This window comes from Syngnathus scovelli, chromosome 15, assembly GCF_024217435.2.
Source record: "Syngnathus scovelli strain Florida chromosome 15, RoL_Ssco_1.2, whole genome shotgun sequence".
Taxonomy (NCBI): domain Eukaryota; kingdom Metazoa; phylum Chordata; class Actinopteri; order Syngnathiformes; family Syngnathidae; genus Syngnathus; species Syngnathus scovelli.
This window is the reverse complement of record NC_090861.1, coordinates 1,970,903-1,990,444: the sequence shown is the minus strand read 5'-3', so window position 1 is coordinate 1,990,444 and position 19,542 is coordinate 1,970,903. Positions and strand designations below refer to the sequence as shown.

General features: G+C 42.9%; 1 protein-coding gene across 2 annotated transcripts; it reads left to right on the top strand.

Moving 5' to 3' along the window:
• The first annotated feature begins 350 nt into the window (after positions 1 to 350).
• On the top strand, positions 351 to 6,667 carry LOC125982749 (glutaredoxin domain-containing cysteine-rich protein 2). Of its 2 annotated transcripts, none has more exons than XM_049743743.2 (6): positions 351 to 2,099; positions 3,514 to 3,575; positions 3,962 to 4,148; positions 4,391 to 4,500; positions 5,437 to 5,631; positions 5,994 to 6,667. In XM_049743743.2, exons 2-6 carry the CDS (start codon positions 3,519 to 3,521, stop codon positions 6,222 to 6,224), a joined length of 780 nt encoding a protein of 259 aa, XP_049599700.1. In that variant the 5' UTR covers positions 351 to 2,099; positions 3,514 to 3,518; the 3' UTR covers positions 6,225 to 6,667. The 2 variants fall into 2 exon arrangements, with proteins under 2 accessions (XP_049599700.1, XP_049599699.1); XM_049743742.2 differs by having other exon boundaries at positions 3,483 to 3,575.
• The last annotated feature ends 12,875 nt before the right edge of the window (positions 6,668 to 19,542 follow it).

Sequence of the window (19,542 nt, the reverse complement as noted above, 5' to 3'; positions counted from 1 at the left end):
CATTTTATCCACCTGTCTGTCCGTCAAATGACAGACAGGTGTCTGATCATATTTATTGCCCGACAGTCTGTTAATCCATCAATCTGTTGGGCTCTTGATGTGTTTGTCCACCTATCCTGATCATGTGTGAGCACCAACATCTCCAAGTATGCAGAATCTGAACACGTCTTTAAAATCTCTAAATATAAACACGAACCAAGCGGCCTTGCCTTTTCCTTCAAAGACGAGCACAGGCTGCGATCACGCAAGCATGTCCAATCTAGCGAGCGAGCTTCTTCAGAGGATGACCCGTCACTCAAAGGCAGACACAAACAATGAAGCGCGGCGAGGCGTCGGGTAAGCCGACTGGCGGAGGTGTCATATGCATGATGCGGAAATTTGTGCGACGCTGACATGCACGGGAAAGGTCATTAAATTAAAGCATTCCATTCAGATGAAGAACACTTGACTTGCGTGCACCACGAGCAAATGCGACGAGGCGGCAAAACACATTTAAAAGAGACTTTGTTGTGTTCACAATTTCTCACAACTTAGATCCAATTACAGAGTCTTGTCCTTGATGCTAGCAAACATTCTTATGTGAGAGGCACGAATGCCAATAGGGTTGATCCATTAAACCATCAATCTACCTTTCTATCTCTAGGGCCATTTTTGGAAACCCACCCAACTCAGCAAATATAGTTCCTCGTCAAATAAATGTGGACACGCGTACTGTAAACGATCGGGTGACCCAGGGCCGATCGGCTATTTTATTAGAGAGATAATGGGAAGCGGGATTCAGAAAGAATCCTTAAGACAGAATGGTGTCGAGACAAAAAGACGGATAAAGCCACAAGCAAACAAACAGTCATGAGCGTGCAGTGAAGCAGGGTGTTAAAAGTGAGAAGCCATCAAGTCAGACAGAGTGAAGAATAAGACTCCCGGTGCATCAAATGGACTGTAAAACAAATGAGATCCAAAGAATCCGCCGCACCTCAGATCCCACATGACAGACGGGGTAGGCGTGTGAGGCCAGTTATTTAAAGCTCTGACATCTTCTCATTGTTGCCAACAGTGCTAAACAATCTTTTATAGCTAGAACAATTTCAGCCTTTCCAGGTTAGTCGTTTGCGCAAAGTAATTAGGTTTTTCCATTTGATCCTTTAAAAAAAAAAATATATATATATATGTTTATCTATGCTGGATGAAGTCATGACATAACTATCCGATCAAGTACAAATGTAAGCTTGAAAATCGTTTTTTGATCTAATGTTGAAAAGAGCAAGCAATAACAGCGCAGTAAAATAGGCGATGCGGAGTTGCCATGGCAACGACAATGCGCCTTCTTTTGCAGTCCTGAGATGGAATAGAAGTTAGAATGGAGTGTTTACGAGAGGACTCGGCACTAGATTCGTATTTGCGTGCGTTGAAAAGACACGAGTAGCACCCTTCAGCTAATTGAGCCATCAATCCACCCCCGGCGAAACGCTAGCTTGCTATCTGCCTTCGTTTTTGATTGACAAACTAATTAAGATGATGACGTTTAAATGTTCCACTTCACAAGTTGCCGTGGAGCAGATTTTTCTTTGAATGGCCCAGCAATCTTGTCATGATATTTACTCTTTTAGCTTGGACTTCACTATATATTTTTTTAATTTATAATAATATAAATCAATAATTTATACTGAACAAAATTATATAGTCAAAGCGGTACTTGTGTTCGGCTGACCACAACAACAGGCGCAATGCAAAATGTGTCCTGAGGTATTTATTTTTTATTTGATATTGTCAAAACTTCTGCTTTTCTTTACCCAACATATTCACGGTGTTGGTGACACGATATCAGACACGTACGCTCTCTAACATCAATCTGCTCTTCATCACTCCTCCCTTTCCTCCCTCTCCTTGGTGGCCGTCGTCGTGTCATCCGTCTCCTTTCCCGCTTTCCATTAGTCTTTTCAACTCCCCCTTGGTTCTCACTCAGATCCCTCCCTGCTACCACTGAGCAGCCTGAAGGCAGAGTCAGCGTCGGAAGGTGAAGTTTGGTGCAGGGGAGGAGGCCACTTTATTCCTTAAGACCTGCACCATCCAATAATATCCAACAGAAAATGCATTTAAAGGTGACATTGCATGCTTTATATTCCCCTCACAATTCAGAACATGTACAACATGATTTGATTCCGCTATGTACCAAATAGTCACATACAAGAAGTACTTGTCGGCTTCATTTCACACTGGACAGACAATTTCAAAGAAAACAACGCTCAATATGCAGAGACACTGTCAAACAGATATTTATTTCGCAATCAGTTTCTTCCACGACACTGCGGGTGTCTCGTTTTACTCTTGAGAACACGCCCCAAAGTAGCACAGCGGGGGCCTTTTTTTTTTTCCCCATTTGCCTTTTTATATGCTTTACACAATGAAAAGTATACAGACAAAGCCCGGAGTGGAAATGAGTCACAATGAAGCTTAAAACCATATGAGGGAAAAAAAACAAGCTGTGTTGTTATGGAAACGCCTGACAAAAATACAAGATGAGCTGATTGGCTGTCTTTATTGTCATTTTACAAGGCACTGTTTAAAGCTTTTTGCTTGAGCACTTGAGCAAAGACTTCCGTCAGGCTTCTCTTTTGACATTTTGCAAATAGTGAATACGCCCCAAAGAATAGAAAGTTTTGATGTTAGACGTTTCTTGAGGCCAGACAGTGACACATATGCACACGTGCACCTGCTGAACTTTCGATGTGCACGACACGACGAATGGATGAGGGTCACGTTGGATGTTGATAGGGGTGATAGACTCAAAACGTGATGCGCTTGCGTGGACACCGTTTTTGCATGAGCGGCTCGCTTGTTCCGTGCTTTTGTTATAGAAAAAACACTCTGTGTTAGCCTCTGTTTTTATTTATACTGACAAAAATGAACAATTAATCAAGTCTTGATCCTCTGCGTCGAGCGACAAATATTATGGAGCAGCACAATTGACAAGAAATATTTTCAATTCTATCAATACTGCATGTTCTCATAATACTAGAGTGTAGGTATATCTAATATTAGTCCTGCTGACATATTTACAATACCACACAGACACCCCACTCCATTGACAAGCTGTCCTCTGTTGTGTAACAACTCCCACACACACACACAAATATCCACACACACGTGCACACAGGCTTCTATTCAAGCAGTCATAACTATTTGATGACAGAGCTTCTGGTTTCTTCACCGCCCTTTGGCACACCCGATCCAAGTGTGAATAATTTAACGTGCTTACCAATAAAAGTGGGCCAATGGTAGATCATTGTTAAGCACAGGAGGCACGCCAAACACACACACACGCTAACTCACTCATCCACCAGAAAAATAAGGGCTCAATCCACCCACCTTGGTCCACACAGCTCTTGAGCAGGCAGGACTCCGGTCCGTCCCCGCTCGTGCTGTCTTTTGCCGTTGATCGCAGCAAGCGGTGACTGCTTAATGCTGACGTTCTCACCTTATAGACTGACCCGCCTGCTCTCTGCATCCCAGCAGACGTCATGGAGGAACCCCAGAGAAAAAAGAGTCAGCGACATGAAGGCGCCAAGCACAGAAAGGTGAGTTATCTGGAGAGAAGCTGCTCGTGTCGGGCTGTCAGAAGGTGAACCAAATGTATTCTGGCATCAGTGTGTGCTTTCGGGCCCACAATCACATGTGCAATTGCTATTTGGCAAATGTTACAATTCAGTGGGCTGGTTGAGGATTTTTTCATTCAAGTTTTTGTTTCAGTTAAAATGTAATTATTGACTTTTCAATTAACTAGTCAGTGTATGTTATTTTTTTAATTCCCACTCTGCCTTATATAAACGTGCCTGCCTCTCCGTCGACACCCTCTGATCCTATACTCGCGTCTCCCATAATAGATCAAACCCTTCAGCTTTTCCGGATCATCTTCTCGGCACTGCGCATCTTGACAGCTCGTACTCTGCTTCCAAACCGCCAGGTCAGGTTCAAGCTGGCGTCGTCCTACAGCGGCCGGGTCCTGAAGCACGTGTACGAGGACGGGCAGGAGCTGGACAGCCCTGAGGAGAAGTACCCTCACAGCTTCCTCCCGCACGGGAAGATAGCGCCTAGCCACCTGGAGATGGAGCAGCTGTGCGGCTTTGAGGAGTCTTCATCGGAACGGCAGGGTGGGTTGATAGCTGTTTTTTTGTTTGCTTGGGAAGGCCTCTGCTGGAAAAGTTCGCTTTGGTCAGAGCTCCTGCCAGGAAAGTTGCTCTTCAAAGGCTATTCAGTGCGTTCAGACTGTAGCTTCTTGAAAATTATTTAAAAACAAAGAATGGGATTGATTGCTAATTGAAGGCCATATGTTGTGTTGGAGGATGAAAGCTGGAGTAGCGTGACAACATGTTGTTATTGTGCGCCCACCCAGGTGTGGAGCCTCCAACAGGGCTCATTGCCCAGAGAATCAACGTGTACAGAGGCATAGGAGGCTACAAGGCTCCTGCGGGCCACACCAACCAAACAGATGGAGACCCCAAAGTAAGCGGCGGGCTCAGTCGCGACGTGATTTGACTTGAAATGTATTCACAACAACTCCTGGAAGGATCATAATTGTTTCTCATTAATGCTCATTTGAGTTTCCGTCAGCGTATCTGCACTTGACTTCATCTGTGCTGCTGTTTTGGTTAGCAAGAGCATTGGGCGGTTCAGACCTCCAAACATCCCGATAAGACCGTTTATATTATGTAACCCTTAAACCCCGTCCTTTAATTCCTCTCATGGTATTTAAAAAAAAAAAAATCTCACTATTTCTGCCGCATAATCTCATTGGATTTACTGTATGTAAATTACATGAAAGGATTTATAATCGGATTGTAGCAACGCTTGTATGTTTGCGTCCCACATAGAAAAAAAACGAAACCCAACAATAATAAACAGCTGATATGTTTCATAAAGATGCTGGGGGGGAGGGGCTCGAATCCCTGTGCAATTTAAGTAAATTTCCGTTCGAAGGGAACAAAAACTTACGAGCCAAGGCAAAGTCGACACTTTAGCGACAATGTCAGGAGGCTCGGTGGCTTAGTGTCAGCTTCATCCGCCGCACAAAAAAAGCCACACGCCGGCTGAGACGTGACATTCTTATCCCGTTTATCAGTGAAGGACAGAAATGTGGATTTTATACACGGGCGGTATTTTAGGTTCACAGACATGACCGCTCGCCTCTATACTCCCCTTCGCTGTTTTTAAAAGACAGGCTCGGCCGGAGCACAGTGCCCCTTATCTGATTGTCATTTCGCCATGTTTGAAAAAAAAATGCAAATGCCTGCAGATATCTGCACCCTGAGAGAGAGAAAAAAAAAAAAAAGAAAGATAAGTCACAGGAAGAAGTCTTCGACAGTATTGCTTTTAATTTTAATCCATATCAATGTAAATAGATCGAAAATAATGCGACGCATAATCTGTCTTTGCTCTCAGTCGGTGTTGGACTTTGGAAAGATCATCATCTACACCAGCAACCTGCGAATCGTACGAGCACCTGCGAGGAAGGCCGACGTTATACGCCACGGGACGGCGCCCCCCGCGTCTCCGGAGGTTTATCCGCAAGCCCGTGAGCGTGGCAGCAGGAGGCGTGCGAAGGAGGCCGAGCGCAAAGCAACCTCACAGGCGCAGGTAATGATCCAAAGTATTCTGCCCTGCCAGGAGTATTTATTACCTCCATTTGTGTGTTAGGCTAATCTCATTCCTCCATATTTGCCAGTCTGTCTCATCGTGTGTGCTGCTATATTGCCATCATTCTCAAGCGTCTGTCACTTCTGATTTGTTGCACCGCCAAAATATGACACAGGCGCTAATCAAGTTTAAATTGAACATTTTCTTCACCTTTGTGATCAAAGAATTGATTACTGGAAGTCGCAACAAGCTTATCCTGAGGTGTATTTAAATTTTTGGCAAAAGGTCAGGGTCAGATGTTGTAAATGTTAAACTTCCTTTCCCTTCTATGTCCCCGCCCCGCCCCCCGCCATGTTGTCCAGGAGCCGGTGTGCTGCCAGCTCTGCGGCGGCTCGGGCTGCACGCCGTGCTCGCTGTGTCACGGCAGCAAGCTGTCCATGCTGGCCAACCGCTTCAACGAGTCCATCAGCGAGCTGCGCTGCCAGGCTTGCTACCCTCACGGCCTGGAGAGGTGCCAGGCTTGCGCCGGCAAGTCGCCATTTTTGCCCACCGCTCGTACCCGGCAGGGAAGGGGGGGCCCCGCCAGCCAGTAAAATGGAAGTGTTTGACACTCAAGTGTGTGTCCAGACGACACTATTGCCTAATCCCAAATGTTCATGGTGGGGGTTCCAACGCAAGACATGGCTGAATAGGGGGATTACGACAGCACGCTTGTAAAATACATTTTAATGTGTGCCGTGAATATAATGTCCCACTTTTATTTTTTTTTGCCAGATCTTATTTTGCTATTCTCCTTAATTAAACACTGGGCACCAAAGTCAAACACTTAAATTCAGACAGTTTGTATCAGCAATCAAATCGATGAGTTTCGAAATCATTTTGAAAAATAATACTGATAATTATTCCAATGTGCACTGGACAGGATTTTTTGAAATGTAAGATCAAATTTAATTCTCAGGATATTGCCAATTCAGATTGTTTGTGTCTGACATTTATTTTTTGGAGATTGTTTAGTAAAGATTGTTGTGAAGGGGTTTCTTTGCCTCAGTATGCTAAGAAGAAAATAAATAAATATAATAAAATAATTAAAAATACAGTATGAGCAATGCGTTATTTGTTTAAACTACTTTTAACTAAGTATTTTTCTTAGACGGTAGCCTATTTTGTTTCAAAAGTTTTAGAACTACTTTCCCATATGAACATCACATGACACATATATTGATAACTCTTCTGACCGAAAATAAGGTTAAAAGTAATTGCCTCAGGAAAGCCACACCTTTATGATGCCACTCGGCATACAATCAGATAGCGTGGTTCCCCAGGTGTCGGGTCGGTGCGTTCTCCATTTTTCCTTTCTCAAAACAATTTAGCCAGCACAATCTTCTATTATATGCCCATCTGCTCTCTAAGCAGATAGCAGACGCTCTGAGCCGTGGGATATTTTGCGAAGGCTGCCGCCGCTGCTGAAATGGCGCTTTTAACGCCCGCGAAGAGAGACGATCGATCAAAGTCGCCGTCTGCACTGACCGCAACCCCAAATCTTGCAGGAGCCTAAAATCATACCTGAGAAATCACCCTCCGAGATGATTACAAAACTCCCATCCAAAAATTGCAAAATGTTGACTCAACTAGCAGGCCTTGCTTATTGAAACGGCTAAATAACGAATCTGGAGTCGACAAAATTTGACCGAAGCACTGTCCCTGGCCTTCAGGAATGGACCACTTCTAAAACATCGAAACATCCAGTGAAGCGTGAAGTGTGTCGTCACGCTACACTTGAACCTAAAATTACAGCGCAGGCCAAATCGTCGATTCAGCACGATGAACCAAATAAAATACAGCTGCCGACAAAGACGGTGCAGCGAAGACGCAAATCGTTGTCGTCGGGATGTTATCAATTATGTAACCTCTCGAAGGTGATGACTATACAAGGCTGTATGTCAACAAATGAAGAAGTGAAGATGCTTAATTAAGCAACTCCTAAAGTGAAAGTCCCTGTTGTCGGTTCCTCAGCAGGAGCTCATTTGTACACCATTGTCTACCATTTACTGTGTCAACAGGAAGCTAATTGTTGTTTGCTTTCGGTGGGGACGTGAACGCTTCCCGCCAGCAGGGTATCGCTGATGGCGGTGGCGGCGGTGATGATGATGGGGGGCGGTGGGAGGGTAGGGGTCTGCTTTGGCAAACGGAGAAAAAAAAAATTGCAAACAAAGTGGCGTGATAGTTATTGCCTACACACTAATGAGAAATTAATTGTGCCACAGCTGGCTGTGATGATTGTAGTACCAGAGGGCGATCACAGGGGGCGACGTGCACCATCAGTGAGGCCTGCTTGGGGTTGGAAAGACAAGTTTGGAGGTAGAAAAATGATTAACATAGACACTGACATAGACATAGACTTGTCTGCCTCTTTCCACAATTCCAGCTGGACTAAAGGGCAGCAGAGCACGGAGATTAAATATGTATGCATATTCCGCATCTACAAAGATAGCAGAGATATTTCTGCGGCCACAGCATGACCCGAGCAAGTGAACTTTCAAGTGACGTGCTGTGAATGGCTATTTTTTTCCCCAATCTGTTTGCTTCTGATGAAGACGCCCGTTGCGCGATTGATATATCTGAAGAATGCTCATTAACGTTGTTGTTTTTCATTTCATTAGCGGCACCGTGAGCAGCGTAGCACACACACGCAGGGGATACAACCCCCCCTGTCTTTTAGTGTCAGCAGCAGCAGCCATGTGTGAAGCCCCCTGTGCCACACAGCGGACGACCTTTCCCGCAAAATATCTGTCACCGCATGTGCGCGTGGGGTCAGCTTGAGGATGTTCAATTAAAATGCACTATTTTGCTAGATGAGGGTGTGAGAAGCGTGGCGCCCTCTGAAGGCACGTGTCATGCCTAATTTGTGTTCCACAGTAAGATGGCCGCAGGGAGGGGCGCCTTTGCATTTTGGAAAAGGAGAAGACTAGACCACGGGTAGGCAACTCCAATCCTCGAGAGTCGTTGTCCTGCATGTTCTCTATGTTGCGGCACACTGATTCAAACGGTCAGATAATTAGCAAGGTCTGCAGAAGCTGGATAACAATCCTGTCATTTGCTAACCAGAGTTGCCTACCAATGCACTGGAGCATTGCAGAAAAATTACAATTAGTTCGCTACGGGGAAAAACTTGTATCAGATTTTGAGGCACACATTTTTTTTCAGACAAAAATGCACAATATGTGTATGTATATTTATATACTGTATTTGTGTGTACAGCTCAGGCACGAATTAAAATGCGATTTGCATGCACAGAACGTTGGCCACTCCATCCATCATGGTGGCTTAGCCAGGTGTGTGAAATCAATTAGTTTAATTAGAGAGGTTGTTTACCAATACTCGTATAGCGTGCTGGCGCTATGCATTGTTTTGTTTTTTCCCAGGGTACAGCACACAGATACGGCCTGCATCGTTTTTCTTTCCAAATTTGAATACAGCCAGGGAGAAGGCGCTGAAATATCTCATCAGTCTTACCTACAGTCAATGCAGAAATGATAGAACGGCATTTGTTCTGGAATATTTTCTCCAAATCAGATATCCCAGTGACACAAGTAGAGCATATAAATAGATAGATGCCAGAAGGTTCAATTAACCCGTGTTACAGCAGAATAATAGCTCTGTGTTGAACCAAACAGGCACAAATTTCAGAGCGTTAATTACGTTTGTGAGTACATTCCAATAAAATTTGCAAAAATATCCCAGAATGATATAGCACAATCGTTCCGCGGTTGCTCGAACATCCCATTTTTGAACAAATAACTCTGATGGCATCCATCAAAACTGAGCAGTGCAAATTTGTGACACATCTGTGTTTGGTTGCTCATTTAAAATGTGTAGTCAGGCCAATAAATAGAAATGTTTTTGCTGTTCCAACTGGCTGCTTCCATTTTTATTGGACCCCATGTATTGAGATTTATCGTCTTTTATTGGTGAGATGCACATGTGCTCATTTTATCTTTTCTACTCAATACATTGAAGGTGAAGAATGCCAAAGTTTTATTGCAACCCAAAAATGGACAGCCTTGGTCTTCATGTTAAAGCATTGGCATGCTTTGTGAATCACGTTCCCCGAATAGCATTTAAGCAAGGTAGACAATCTGTTGATTAAATCAGAAACATTGGAGGCCTGTTAATTCCCTTGGCTGTGAACAAAGGCCAACATGGGGAAAACTGGAAGCAACACAGGTGATGTCAAAGTTGTAGCGTGTGCGTGTGTGTGTACGTGCATGCGAGTGTGTGAAAGAGTCAGGAGATGAACGTTCCGCAAGACCGGGCAGATATTGTGAGGGCCGAGCTGGAGAGCACATTTACTTTCATTCGTGCTGTCTCTCTCCATTTCTTGGATGGTCGTATTTCAACTCACCTCTCCCTTGCTTTCATCTAGTCAGTGTTAGAAGAAAGAAGAAGAAGAAAGAGGCCAACATGGATCGAAGAAAGATTTTTTAAAACTCTCCTTTAGTTTACGCCGGTATGATGTGAGGATAATGGGAAAAGATCGTGGTGGCCATCGGGAGTTTCCCGCAACCCTGAACATTATAAGCAACATAAAAAAATGGACAGAAAATCTTGTCCAACGTGTTCTCCTTTTGAGATCCATAGCAGGACGTCAACACTGAAGTCTCATAGGAAAGTCGTTTCAATCTGAACTTCTGCTGCCCTCAAAAATATATCAAATAGATCCTTCCTTTTATGACTGCCCACGAATCCGACGTCTTTAGTCCTTCAGCTTGCAATCCTTCAACCATTCAGCACTCTTGACACGGACATGACATATTCATTTATCAAGTACCTCATTTTGATTCTTTTGCTAAACTTTTCAAGTAATACCAAATGTGAATAAAAGTTAACTTCAAAAACACACGTCAAAGCTTAGCGACGGAAACGTCCAACACTCCGACACACAATTAAGATGGTGGAATTACAACGTGCATGAAGTCACAGTGGATTACACGGGATCATGAATTAGCCCGAAAGCCACTAATTCCTAGTAAGCCTTTGATTAATTACAGGTTTTTGATATTTGAATTTTTAATTTGTATTAACTCAAACTGTTGCAACTTTTATTTTTACTCTCTGGATCAAAATGACATTAACGATAATAGCCCTAAGATTAATTACAGGAACATGCTTTTCTTAAGTCTCTCCTCCTTAGATCTTGATCATCAACTCTTCTACGATATAGTGTTTAATTACCTTTCTGTCTTTAATTATCTCGCTTAAGCATTCCCGCTCTCACGAAACATTAGGTGGTTTAATTGTATAATTGACGTTGGAGAAAAGGTACGTAAATGTGGATGCTTGGAGATGCTGTCGAGCTTACACAAATAGGCTTCATCGAGCAGTATAAATAAATGATGGTGCTTGAAGTTGTTTTTGTTTTTTTTTATCAAAACTGTGTTGTCCAATGGTTCACACAATTTTGAGTACTCTCTATCATGTGTTTTGATCTTTAGATTATATTGGGCCTTTTTTCAGGTTGCCTTGTTTTCCTTCATTTTTTCTACCTGTTTCTTGTGTCGACCAATCAGCGCCTGTCTTGTTCAGGTGTACCTTGCTGACTCATCAGTTTGCTTGTATTTAGCTGCCTGGTTTCTTTCACTCTCTGTTTTTCGGTTGTTGCTGCAAGTCATGCACACATTTGTGGAAGTTTTTTATTTCACCAAGAAGTTTTTGCGCAATGAAAAACAAATGGTGTTTTCTCCTTTCATCAAGAGTCCGAATCACTTTTCCTGCAAACAGGCAGGTCATTCAACATAAGGAAAAAGGAACATCAAAAAGATTGTGAAAAGGAGACAGTGGGGCGATAAGAGAAAAAGCAGAACAGGAAAATCTCAAATCAGCCATCACAGACCACTGCAGAAGAAACAACCACATCATGGACTGGAACAGGGAAAAATCACAACATCAGAATCCAGCAAAGCAGTGGATCAAGGAGGCCATGGAAATAAAAAAAAACGAGCAAGCGGGACCATCAACAGATATGAGAGGGCGTATATCCTGTCACAAACCTGGGATTCCCTTCTCCAAAGGCAGACCGGCCGGCTCAGCGGACTTTGACAGGTCTGCCGAGCCGGCCACTGGATAAATGACACGTCAGCAGCACATCCAAGACTGGAGCAGCAGTTCAAACTGTCATCAGGTAACATCTAAAAAAATTTTATTGTCTGAACAAAACTTTTTGGGTTGATGCTGATGGAAATGAAACTAGCATGGCATACAAATGGTGCAGCAACTCATAGACAGGCAATACTCATAAGTTTTTTCATCCTCTGCGAATTTTATTACTTGCATCCTGTCAGGGTGTACAGTTATTTATCTCTTTGTAGAGGTCTGCCTTCTTCAGAATACACCTATTTATAGCTTTCTGTTGGATTCACTCATTTAATTGAGCACTAAAAAAAAATGCTAAAAGCTATACCTTACCTGTGCATGTGTTCTATTGCCTTTGTGCTTCGGTCGTGACAGGCCAAGCACTTACAACGAATGATTCCACTGGAGTTTTGCATATATATTTACATACCTGTCATATGTATTTATACAGCAAATTAGATCGCAAGCCTCAGCCAAACACATGCATGCATAATAGCCTCTATTTTTCTTTTTCTCCGAGTGTTTGATGCATTCACTGTCTTTTCATCCAGCCCCTCGCCTTGACAGTTTTGGATGTGTTTGTTAATACAGCTGCTCCGCTTTGGCATAATTTTCGAAGTACAACGCGGAATGAGCAACGGAGAGGAACGCATTCGTCACTCCGCCGCTTTCCAAAGGGCAGCAATGGGAGTAATTATGTTTGGCGACAGCCGATGACATGTTGCCCCGCAGGCGAATAATTTGGGGGAGATAACATCATATTTGCGTCGAGACATTTTTTTAAGAGCTGCAGAGTTTGGCATTTTGCTAGTGGGCGGCTTTTGTAATACTTTCCACAGATCAGCCTTGACGTTTGTTTTTGTATGCACATTTGTTCAACCTGTATTCCGAACACCTAATACAATTAATCTTGATGTCAATGACGTACGTATATTCGAGAAGACTGACTTCAATGGCGGTAACGAGAAGATAAAATGGGGTGAAAACTACCCCCACCGTTCAAAATCACATCATGGCCAGAGGAGCCAACCAGACTGATGCGTGTCGACAGGCAAATCAACAAACCAGTAGAAGAGTGGAGTGTGTGTGCGTGTTTGCGTCAAAAGTATCTCACGCAATTAGGTCATTCTCAATAATTGGCTGCCAGACGTTCTCATTAAAACCGTCTCAAGTTTGAGGCCTTTGATGAGCAAACACAAACGGCTCAGTGAGCCGTCGCGCACGCACAAGTTTATCATGGGGGGGGTCATAGTTTCCATTTTGCGGGCATGAGCCGCATCACTATTGACTAAACGTTCGGCAGTCTTCCAAAAAAACATTTGTGTCTTGCGTGACTCTCATGATGGAATATTTTGACAGTCAGTCTGATCAGTATGCAAGCAGCTGTCAAACTGACCTCAGTGGTTATGTTAAAGCTTGTTTTGGTTCAACACACCCTCCAGATATGACCTTGGTGCTAATATGCTGAAATAAAACCTTGCCTGAAGTCAACACTTACAAACCAAGTGCATTAACTGGATATTTGCCTGGACAGGTATGGAGATATACTCTGGTGAAGCAGCATGTGGTTCATTGGTCTAAGCAAAACTATTGTATTGGGTTGGCAAAAAAAACAACGCAATTAAATTTCTGTGTATGTTTAGCCACATAAAAACAGAAGCTTCACTCTTGGCCTCTTAAGTTAACGGCCTGCCTGGGCCCTGCAATAAGACGCTTTCTTTAATTTAGTTATCTTTCGACTTAATTGCAGAACTTTGCTTACAATGCTTTGTCTCTCTCCAAAACAAGAGTCGTACACATAAAATCGCCTCCGAAAGAATCGACCGTCCGCCGTCAGCAACGTAGATAAAAGCGATTGTAATTAGCTTGTAAAATAACAAAGTTGCTAAATGTTTGCGGCTTTAATGGACGCCCAATTAACATGGAGTAAAACAAGCATGTTTAAGGCCGCCGCTTATGGACGCAATGCTGTCTGGCTAATGGATGGCGTGATGATTTTTAACGTGCAATACGGACATAAAATCCTGGCCATTAACGGCTGACAAGCATCAAGCAGCAGCACTTTTAACAGCCAATAGAACAGCTCTGAGAAACCTCATTATGGCTTTTAATGGTGTGTAAAATGCTAGTATTTAAAGTCATTCTGCAGGTTTTGTCTCTCGTAAAGGTGACGCGCTAAACATCATTTGGGAATTACGAAACATCAGAAAATTTGCTAAAAATATTTCACAAAACCTGCTGCTTTTTACCGACTTTTTATTTATATATCTCTAAATACAATCATTTTATATTTCAATCCTTCCTCTGCAATATAAAAGTATTGGGAAAAACACAAATGCAAAACGACCTTCATGTTTGGCCAGCAATTCATTTCACGTCTCATATATTAATGTTAAATTCCACTACAGAATAAAATGCTGGAGGCAAAAAAACTCATTAAAATAATACACCACTATACTCTATACATCAAGTGTGTCACATTATTTCATTTAAATAACAAAAAAGTACCCCAAGAGAACTGCTGAGCCCTGGGGACAGCGTTGAACCTCTAACAAGACAAAGAGGGATCAATCTGCTTTCCCGCCTTGTCAATAAAGACAAGTACATTGTTTATATAAATAAGCGCCTGCACTGTGGACTCTCCTCCGGGAGTCAATCCAGCAACAATCAATAGTTCCCAAGGAGAAGCAACGGTGCTCATGCGCAACACTTTGCTCACAGGCAAAACAAAGCGGGGTCCCTCTTGGGGAAGCGTCAGAGACCCCACTTAATAAGTTCAAGTTTCTAGTCATCGTCTAGCCTCGTTTTCCCACCTCAGGCCATGTTGTTCACCAAAAAAAAATAAAACCTGAAATGTATCAAATGATTGAAATATATCAAATGTGCCCATTACCATGAATAACTTGCCACCATTTCCAAATGTGTCCAGGCAAAAAAAAAAAAATCAAGAAAATGGCCATTTGGAGACAATCAAAATGACACAATCAGTGTCAATCAATGATCTGCGCGGTGGCAGGTGTTGCTTTCAAACAGCGCCGGTTGATAGTCGATGCCGCCTGCTCGACTGTTAACGACACATCAATCTTCATTTCTGTTGGCTTATTGGTCTGGAAAATGGCCATTTCGGCTAGGATGCAAATGACAAATACGCAAGAGGTATGCTTAACTCGAAAAGAAATCTTTGACCATCTAAAATGGGGTGAAAAGGGTGCGAGAACCGAATAGCTCTGCGTGAAATAGAAACTGCGAATTTTTCCGATAGGCTGCCAAATCCTAAATAATTCAAGTATAAATTCATCGGGCTGCCCCAGCAGTCAGTAGGTCAAACTTTAGAAAACACTTGTCCGTGGTCAAATATCACCAGCGTGACTGAAAAATCTTTGCAACTACAAACGATGTAAGAGAACTTTTGATCCAAAGGTCACAAACAGGTTACACCCGTCCTTTCGAAAGCGAACCCCTCGCTCCGAGACAAGCCGACAAATCAGAGGAGACATGAAAGCGCTGCTTGCCTTTTGAATCCGAGTCATTAACAAGAACCACCTCGAGGATTCCGTCAAAGTGTGACTTTGCAGCCGGCTGTTTGCTTACTTACTCTTCAATTCTTTTTGCTATTTGGACAGTTTTGCCCTTTGAGACGAACGCAAAGCTTCGGGAAAACCAAATAAAGCTGCGTGATTTATCTGGCATTTTCTCTTACGCTTTCATGACATTGCACCATTTACAAAAGATATATGTCCAATGTTAATTAAAATCCGGTCAGTCTGTGCAAGAAATATTTCAGTATTCTTTAGTGACCCGTCCACAAACTTTCTCATTTGGCCACCACGCACGAACAAAAGCATTACCACCCTGGCAGAGGTAATAAAGATGGAGGAATAAAGAAAGACAACAAGTAGCTAAGAGAAAGAAGAGGAGGTTGTAATGGATTTTCCCGGCTAAACACAACACGACACATGTTGCCTATCCACAGGTGGAAATCTATCGGCTCAATGATCCATCATCAACTGTGGGCATTCCAATCGATTCTCCGGTGGCCCAATTAGCAGTTTGTATCTGCACGTGAGCCAAACAAGTCATTGCAGGGGTGCACAAAAAGTCGATTTGAATGTATAACTCTATTGTCTCTACGCGTGTGAAATTATTTGTCAATGTGTCTGCAAGTTTTGCTCACACAAATAAATAATCATGTGGTTTATTAAGACAGTAATTATGTAAGTGCAACATCCCGATTTCATATTCCGAGCACAGCCCGAGTTCTTTTTCGTGTGAGAGTGCTTGGCTGGAGAGTCTTCGTTATTAGAGTCTGGAAAGGAGTTTCTAAAAGCAGCTAATTAGCGCTAAAATGAATGCCCAGTGGGAAGTGAGCTGAGGTTGGGTCCCATCTGGCCCCTGCCTGGCACAGATAACAACTTCCAAGAAGCCCTGGGTCTTCATATAACAACTTCCAAGAAGCCCTGGGTCTTCATACACCAAAATATGTATGACCTATACAATTGCACTGCAATACTAGAAGTACTTTAATACCTCTTTGAGAGTGCCAAGCAAAACGGGAGCACGATCATCGTTTGAAAAGGCCGAATTTGCGGCACGTGGAATAACCGAGGCACCGTGACGCATTCTTGCTTTTCACGGTGGGCACGTGGAAAGCGATTAAGTTCCTGCCAGTAGACACTTGAATATTTACTCCAACAGATGGCCGCTGCTGTTCTAATCCGCCGATCTGGGCCTGCAAAAATAGATAATTACGCCTCACCTTGTTGCTAGTCATTGACTGAGATATGAGTAGAAAAACGATATGGTTGATTATGAAACTAAAACATCATAGACAGCAAGTAGAACTCAAGCTTCTCTTTTTGATTCTGTTTCTAGGGCGTCGTTTTTTTGATAAGGCTTGTGGTTAAGGCTAGCTCAGGCTTGTTTCGAATTCCCTCACGTATTCTGCCATAGGCGTCGGCTGGAAGGAGATTTCCCACGATGCAACTTCGATTCCTTCCTCTGTTCTCTCTTCTGTCGTCGTTATTCCTGCCTCGGGTGTACTAGCACTTGAGATAAACTTCAATTTACAGTATGTGGAAATATGGCTATTATCAGATAAAACATCCTGACCTCTGAAAAAAGAAACATCAGTGCAAATCTTGGATTTAAAATGTCCACCGAAAACTCTTTTGAGGTCATGTTCAGAATCAGGCCAAACAAAAGAGCAGGTCAGAAAGGCCACTCCAAATCTTTCTATCCTGTCAGGAAGAAAGCATACAAAGTAATTGGCATCAAACGGTGCCCAGAAGCTTCATTAGGACTCATCTGAGGTTCCTTTTTTTGAGGCAGAGCACATTGAGGCAAAATGAGCAGAATGAGGTCAGGAGGTGTCGGCTTCATTCACCCCGAGGAGTAGTTTGCTTTCATTTCTTCCACTTTTATGGCTGTAAATGTTCCGCTGCATATTATTTGCTGCGTTTGCCAGCGGAGTCATGGAATAAACAGAAAATATGTATGTAAATTCATCAACGTGAAGTAGGAAAGCTTTTTTTAAACATTTTCCCAGTTTTATTCTTACTTGAATTTAATTACCAGTAATGCCAAGGATTTTCCAATTGAAATTATATTGACAGATTTTATTTTGGATGATGAAACTCAGGCGATAACATCTGCTTCTGATAATTACGTGGCCTTGATGGAGGTCTGTTGAGTGTTGTGATATCACCAGTTAGTGTTGTGACTCCAAGGCATGTTCAGATGGGCGGGGATGACAAATCTCCATATGTTGGAACAGCCAAGCAGTGTGAGGCGATAAGTCACCTCCGTCGACCACCCCCCCATCTCGACATCTGCCTCGCCAGGTGTGGTTCGTGTGACCTCTTCACACTTGTTCTCCGGGAAAATAACAAACGCTAATTGATATGGCCCCAGAGTTCAAACTCCCCAGAATGCTTGTTTTTGTTTTTTTTTAGGTCCTGTTGAAAGCTGACTCTTTGTCAAGCTGTTGCAACATAAATCCTATCAGACAATTTTATATATATAAAAAAAAAAAATATGAAACTCACGTAGCTTTTGTGCTAATATAATAGTATATTCGTGTAACGTGTAGTTTTTACTAGTCTCTGATTTCAGAACTAGATCTATAAACTATAACTAGATCACAGTTGTATGCACAGTTAGCCAGCTGTCCTTTTGACGACTGACAGGAGTCCACAGTCAATCATTCCGCCTCATCTCCCTGAAGGTAAACATTTATTTTGTTGCAAGAATGAACAGTGGCTCCTTTTTCCGCCCCCTCCTGAAAATGTATCTGCGATGTTTCTAATTCATGTACCTGACTGTGCTCTCCCCCCCCCCCCGAGGACATTTCGCCTTCCCTCTTTTATTGATATTTATAGTGTGATGCTGACTGGGGTGCAGGGCTCCGTGACAGCTTACTCTCCCCAGCAAGTTTGCTGGCGCACAAAGCAATAATGTATTTGTCACCCGCTGCCAAATGTCATACATGCTGCCGTTCGTCTTTTTGATTCCATTTTTTTTTTTTTACGCGTCCTACTTTTGCCGCGGAAATACATTGAAGTGCGTCGCAGATACGTTATCAGGGAAATAATTGGCGCTGTGTTTTCGCTCTTTAGTATTCAGACCAGAACGAGTGGAATGTTTGAAACCGTGTTGTGAAAAATAAGGTGCATCCAAGCAGAAAGGAAACAAAATCTACTTCCAATATATCCGCACCTTTTATTCTTTTTATATTGGTTGGACTGTCTAATGAGATCACAAGTGACGATTTCGCCAAAATCAATGTTTTGTTGCAGTTCGGAATGATTGTCGGGCCGTATCTGGCCCCCGGGCCTTGTGTTTGACACCACTGCCTCTTTTAATCCTTCTTGTTCCAAAACCTCAGTGCCAGGCATCATACAAATATTTAAACCCTTTTTTTTTTGGCCTTCATTTTGCGACCTCCTCAGTGGCCAGGGTTGTAGAAAACCTCAGTGGATGGCGAGCGTCGGTCCGCTTGTGTGCTTTTGGTGTTTTGAAAAGGCTATCTATCTCAACTAAATCTGTGACATCTTGAATAGATTAAGTAGGAGACTATTTATAGTGAGTTGGATGAGAGCAGGCCATTCTCAGTGTGGCACGGTGCATTAGTCTCTAACAATAGTTGAAAAGAGTGGATTTGCCGAGGCAGAACCATGAGGGGCTTCCTCTATAATGACTCCCAATGGAGTCAGAAGCGTGACAATGATGGCACATCGGCCGTCTAAGCATTCACGGGGAGATGGCGGGGTTGGCTCTTGTTAGAATAGTTCACCGGTTTAAAAAAAAAAAAAAAAAAGGCCTGTCAAAAGCAACTGTGTGTCTAATCGTCGACTAGATAAGTTGTGATTTAGTGCAGATGCTTTTCACCTCTGGGCTAATTCCTCGATATGAATGAAGCCATTTAATTGGACGGATTAAATCAAAGTGTGCTCGCACAGTATGTGGACCGAATTATGTGCAATTTGTCACCCAGTGGTGGTCGGTGGGTATTTCACATTAGAGGTGCCTGGGGTCGTTTTGCCAGAGCCGAATGTGCCTTCCTGCTTGTTTCAGTTTGTGTAATCACAGAATGGCTTTCAATTTAATTGGACAATCTGGAGCCGCCCTCGTTTTGCAAGAAGCGTTCATTTACATTCGTACAACAGCATTGTAGCTTGGAGGGAAAAATAGAACAAATGCTCGGAAAAGTTTGTTTTGTTTTGTGCTAGATTGTTAACTAGCTGGTGTGATCTTGCTGACACTTGTTTCAAACCTATTCCGTTT